At 35.3% G+C, this 4,993-nt stretch overlaps 1 protein-coding gene across 1 annotated transcript; it reads left to right on the plus strand.

The window, feature by feature from the left end:
• The first annotated feature begins 470 nt into the window (after positions 1 to 470).
• Positions 471 to 4,221, plus strand: LOC112028367 (B-box zinc finger protein 24). The gene is made up of 3 exons (XM_024061057.2): positions 471 to 1,451; positions 2,788 to 3,087; positions 3,762 to 4,221. The coding sequence occupies exons 1-3, from the start codon at positions 1,269 to 1,271 to the stop codon at positions 3,990 to 3,992; spliced, it is 714 nt and encodes a 237-aa protein (XP_023916825.1). The 5' UTR covers positions 471 to 1,268; the 3' UTR covers positions 3,993 to 4,221.
• Positions 4,222 to 4,993: the final 772 nt, after the last annotated feature.

Raw genomic sequence — 4,993 nt, forward strand, 5'->3', positions numbered from 1 at the left:
CGTTTTTTGTTTGCAAAGAAAAGGGGGAAAAAATTATACTTTGCTTTTCACTTATTAAAAAAAAAAAAAAACAAATGTGCATTGATTGTTTTTTCCTTCTCTTTTATGCATTTTTATTCTCTCATGTCAACCAAAAAAAGAAAACTAATATTTTTTCTTCCTATACCTTCCCTTCTCTTTCACCCCTCCTAGAGTGTTAAACTTGTCTTATCCTCCAAGCAAACCCAAAAGTCAAGTTCTAAACATATTTGATTATTTATCACCAACACAACTTGATGACTCCAAACAAAAAAACACATTCTAAAACTGTGAATACCTAACCCTAATGCAAGCAATGCACACAAAATAGTAACTAGTTGAATTGAATTTTGGCTTGTATAAATTTGTCTTAATATTTGTTAAGCAAACCCAAAATTTAAGTTCTGAACATATTGGTTATTTATCCCCAACCTTATTAATGCAAGTGTCTATAACCAGTTGTCACTTTGTTGATTCTAAACATGATTAAGATAAAATTAATTGTCTTAATTGGGATCTGCAAAGACGGCAAGACCCAAGAGAAACACCTCCAATTGGACGCTAGAGATTGAACAATCTATATATCATATGATCTTACCCTATGCACATGTGAACTATCTAAATCTCATAATAAATATCCCAAAAAAAAAATAAGTGGCTACTGTGACTTGTTACAGCCCCAATGAGTTCAAACCACACAATCATAGAAAAGTGACCCCACAGAGCCTAGTTGCTTCTACTTCGTTTCTGGTTTTTAATTCACCTAGATCCAAATTCTTATCATCACAGCCTCACCCATTTCTGTTCTCCTCCAATCACTTCACTTTCTGTATCTTCTTAGATTCTTCTTCATTGTTCAAGCACACACACGCAACTATATTTGTTTCCTCTTATCTTTATAATTTTTTTCTCTTTCTTTCCCATCATTTTGAGATTTTTTTTTCCAGACAAACTTTCAACATGTTTGGCCTGCTTTTGGTTTAGTAGTTAGAACAGTCTCATAGGACCGAAAAAACAAAGCCTTTGTACTGTTAGTGTCTCTCTAACAACGTTTCTCTATCTGGGTAGTTCTTGAATCTTGAAACAAAGCTATCTCTGTGTCTATTTTTGTATATTCTGAACAATCAGAAAGCTTGAAAAGGAAGTAGAAGAGATAAAAGGAGGTGGGTATCTTTTAGTTTTACAAGAGAGTTTGGAAAGAAAAAGAAAAGATTTTTGAGAAAGAGGAGGGTGAGATCTATAAAAGGAAGATGAAAATTCAGTGTGATGTGTGTGAGAAAGCCCCAGCAACAGTTATTTGTTGTGCAGACGAGGCAGCACTGTGTGCAAAATGTGACGTTGAAGTTCATGCGGCTAACAAGCTTGCAAGCAAGCACCAGAGGCTTCTCCTTCAGTGCCACTCCAACAAGCTCCCTAGATGTGACATCTGCCAGGTAATTGAATTCCTAACTTTTCTATATTTTATAATTTTTTTTTTCCAATTCTCATTATTGTTGATAGTTCTATTCCTTATGTACTGCAATTTATTGGTAGATTGAATTTATAGGTTTATTTGCTTGGTGTTTACAATTCTTAATAGCATGTATGAAGCATCAAAATCTGTAATTTGAGGCATTAGATTTAAGTAGATGGTTTTCAAAATATTGTACCTTCTTTCATGTGAACTTTTTTGCTGGGAGATATGTTTGTTGAAGTGTATTTATGCATTTTATTCCAACTTTTTATGTGAGTTTGTTGCTTAATATCATATGCTCTAAAACCAAATGGTATTCTAGGAGGTTAATTCATATCTTACCTTGTGCTATGCATAATGCAATCGCCTTGCCCTGTTATCAATTTGGTGATAAAATCAAGCAATAAAGAGAAGGATTTGTGTGGTGGTAAAGGGAAAAGAAATCCACTATCAGCAACGAGAATGACAAGCCTTTCTACCACTTATCTCTCACAAATCCAAAATCCAATAGAATTGGATTCTAGTGCTCTCACAGACTAAACAAAACCTTAATACCCGGATCTCCTGTGAATGTATGAATGCCCTTAAGATAAAGACTACGACACCTCTTTTCTTCTTCAATTTTATAGGATCTTTTAAGTCATCCAAATAGGACATGAAACATTGGCCTCCTATTTTTTCTTGAGAACACTGTACCCTGCCACTTTTCAAAATCAATACAATTATCCCATGAGTAGGACAGCATTCTGATTAGAGTATTGGACAAATTATGTGATTGGAGGATTTTTAAAATCAACAAAATGGTTGAAGGTATGCAGCTGACCAGGTGGTGAAAATGATGCCTGCTTTTAAAACAATATCAATTATAAATTGATTGATTTGCTCACCACCAACTGCTGACCATAAATTCAGTGTTTAAATTGGATCGTACCATGTGCATTGTTGTTACAAGTGTACCAATTCCATTTATGGTTCATGGCATAGGGAAGAAGATGCAAAACAACTTAAATGATGCATTAGAGAGGAAGGAGAGGCAATAATATTATATAATAAATTTCTTTCTGTAGATAACTCTAGGAATTTTTCTATATCTTGGGACATAGTTGTATTGTGTTTAATACTTCTTTATGTTTGCTAATTATAGAATTAGATGATTCAATCTAGGTATTTACCCTTACTGATTAGTGTTTGCTTCACAATCTTCTGATTTGAGATAAACAAAGAGGACTTCATTTTGGTTTTAAGGACTATCTCTATTACCCTTACTCTCTCTCTCTCTCTCTCTCTCTCTCTCTCTCTCTCTCTCAATAAAACAGGATAAGGCTGCTTTCATTTTCTGTGTCGAAGACAGAGCCCTCTTTTGTCAGGATTGCGATGAACCAATTCATTCAGCTGGTAGCCTTTCAGCAAACCATCAGCGATTCCTGGCCACTGGAATCCGTGTTGCTTTGAGCTCCGGTTGTAATAAGGAAACTGAGAAAAGTAGCTTGGAGCCTCCCAATGAGAACAAACAACAGGTTTCCTTGAAAACACCCACACAACAAGCTTCTAGCTTTTCATCTCAGTGGGCTCTTGATGAATTCCTACATTTTTCTGATCCTGAATCCTCTGACAAGGTAAGAAATTTTTTTATTTTAAGTCAACCTGTATTTACTCATTACAATAATTTAGACTCCATCGTCTTCATAATGAATGTTAGGAATGGGAAACTTGGGGATCATATTGCCAGGTATCATACAAATTTTTCTATCTTGTGGTTCATGTAACTCAAAAGATACGTTCTGCAAATCATCAACCATATTTAATATTAGCATAAGATTATATGTATTCATGTTGCATATTTCATTTGGCAGCTCAGTAATACTCTGGGTTTCATAAACTTCGAGTGAATTTGTGACCTAGGAAGAATAATGTGTCACTAGAAAGAAGCATATATTTCACTTTTTATGTATGTTAATAATGCTATAAATTTTGTAATCTTAGCATTAAATTAACACCATCTGATTCAAAGAGACATCTGGATAAAAGAAGTGTGGTGGTGTTTACATAAAATGGGCTTAGCCAAGTAATGTGCACTTAAAATGGTTTTTTCTAGATTTCAGGACTTCATTTTGGTTTCCAGTCTTTACATGTTATCATTCCCTGGAAGGCATACACACAATTTTCCAAACTCAACAATTTTCAACATTGGTTTGCTATTACATTTGAAATTGATGAAAATTTTAAATTGATAATTTGGTTTGCCTTTTTAACCACCCTTGTAATTCTGTGGGTTTGTTCTACTCTGCAGAAGGAGCCACTTGAACTAGGAGAGCTTGAATGGATAGCAGACATGGGACTTTTTGCTGACCAATTTCCTCAGGAGGCCTTAGCAGCAGCGGAAGTTCCTCAGCTTCCAATGTCACAGCCAAGCAATTTTACCTCATACAGACCTGTCAAATCCAACATGCCTTACAAGAAGCCGAGAATCGAATTCCCAGAGGATGATGATGAGCACTTCACTGTTCCTGATCTTGGCTAGAAGTCATACAAAGGAATTTTATATGTTGATGAATTATACAATCATACTTCCACAAGTACGTGTATGTATTTATGTATGCATGTATGTATATGTGTGCAATGAGTTGAAAATGCATTTTAGGAGTTGCATGATCTTTCTAGCTAAAAGGTTTAGTTTAGGGAAATTGGTTCTGTTCACTCTCAATATGTAATTTTTGTCTACTCTTACAATTTGTGAAGTTTGCACTCAACTTAAGTACTTCTCTGTAGATAGAAAGAAAAGAGTGCCACTCTTTCCAATAGATAACCAAAGAGCTGACAGAGGCAAGCCAGAGGTTTATTCCATATGAATTAGCTAGCTAATGAAATGAGCTACCCATTGTGATGGTTAGTACTCACGCTATATGCCTAGAATACGGCAATAGGTCCTTATACATGCACACAAGACATGTCTAGCCCTTTGTTATAATTTTGGTTTCTATGCTTAGGCCCTGTTTGGTTTGAAAAAGTGGTGTATGGACTGATAATAGTGTGCCTAATCAGTGTCCTTATACCTATTCAGTGTGCTGGTTTCTGGATTGATAATAGTTGTGCTTCATTGCCACATAGACTCAAAGTTATACGTCATAAGCATCCCCTCCATCTCACCCATTCTTCCCTTGAAGTTGAACTTCATCAATCCAACTCTCGATTTTCTTAGATTTGTGTTCAAAAGGTGAACACAAACGATGGGTTTTACGATTGCTCCAAATGTGATTTCATTGCCCACCTCAATTGTGCTGTGAACTACATAAATAGAAGAGAACTTTAAGAGGAGGAGAATTGTGCTGTGACTACATAAATAGAAGAGAACTTTAAGAGGAGGAGAATGAAGATCTATAGCTCAATCAATCAGTTGACTTAGCAGCTTATAAAGTCACAAAAATCCAAGTGGGGAAGGATGGAATTGAAATAGCCACAGAAATTAAACACTTTAGTCATAAGCATGAACTAAAGCTTTCTGATGATGAGTTTCTAAATATT

This window comes from Quercus suber, unplaced genomic scaffold, assembly GCF_002906115.3.
Source record: "Quercus suber isolate HL8 unplaced genomic scaffold, Cork oak 2.0 scaffold_102, whole genome shotgun sequence".
NCBI lineage: Eukaryota > Viridiplantae > Streptophyta > Magnoliopsida > Fagales > Fagaceae > Quercus > Quercus suber.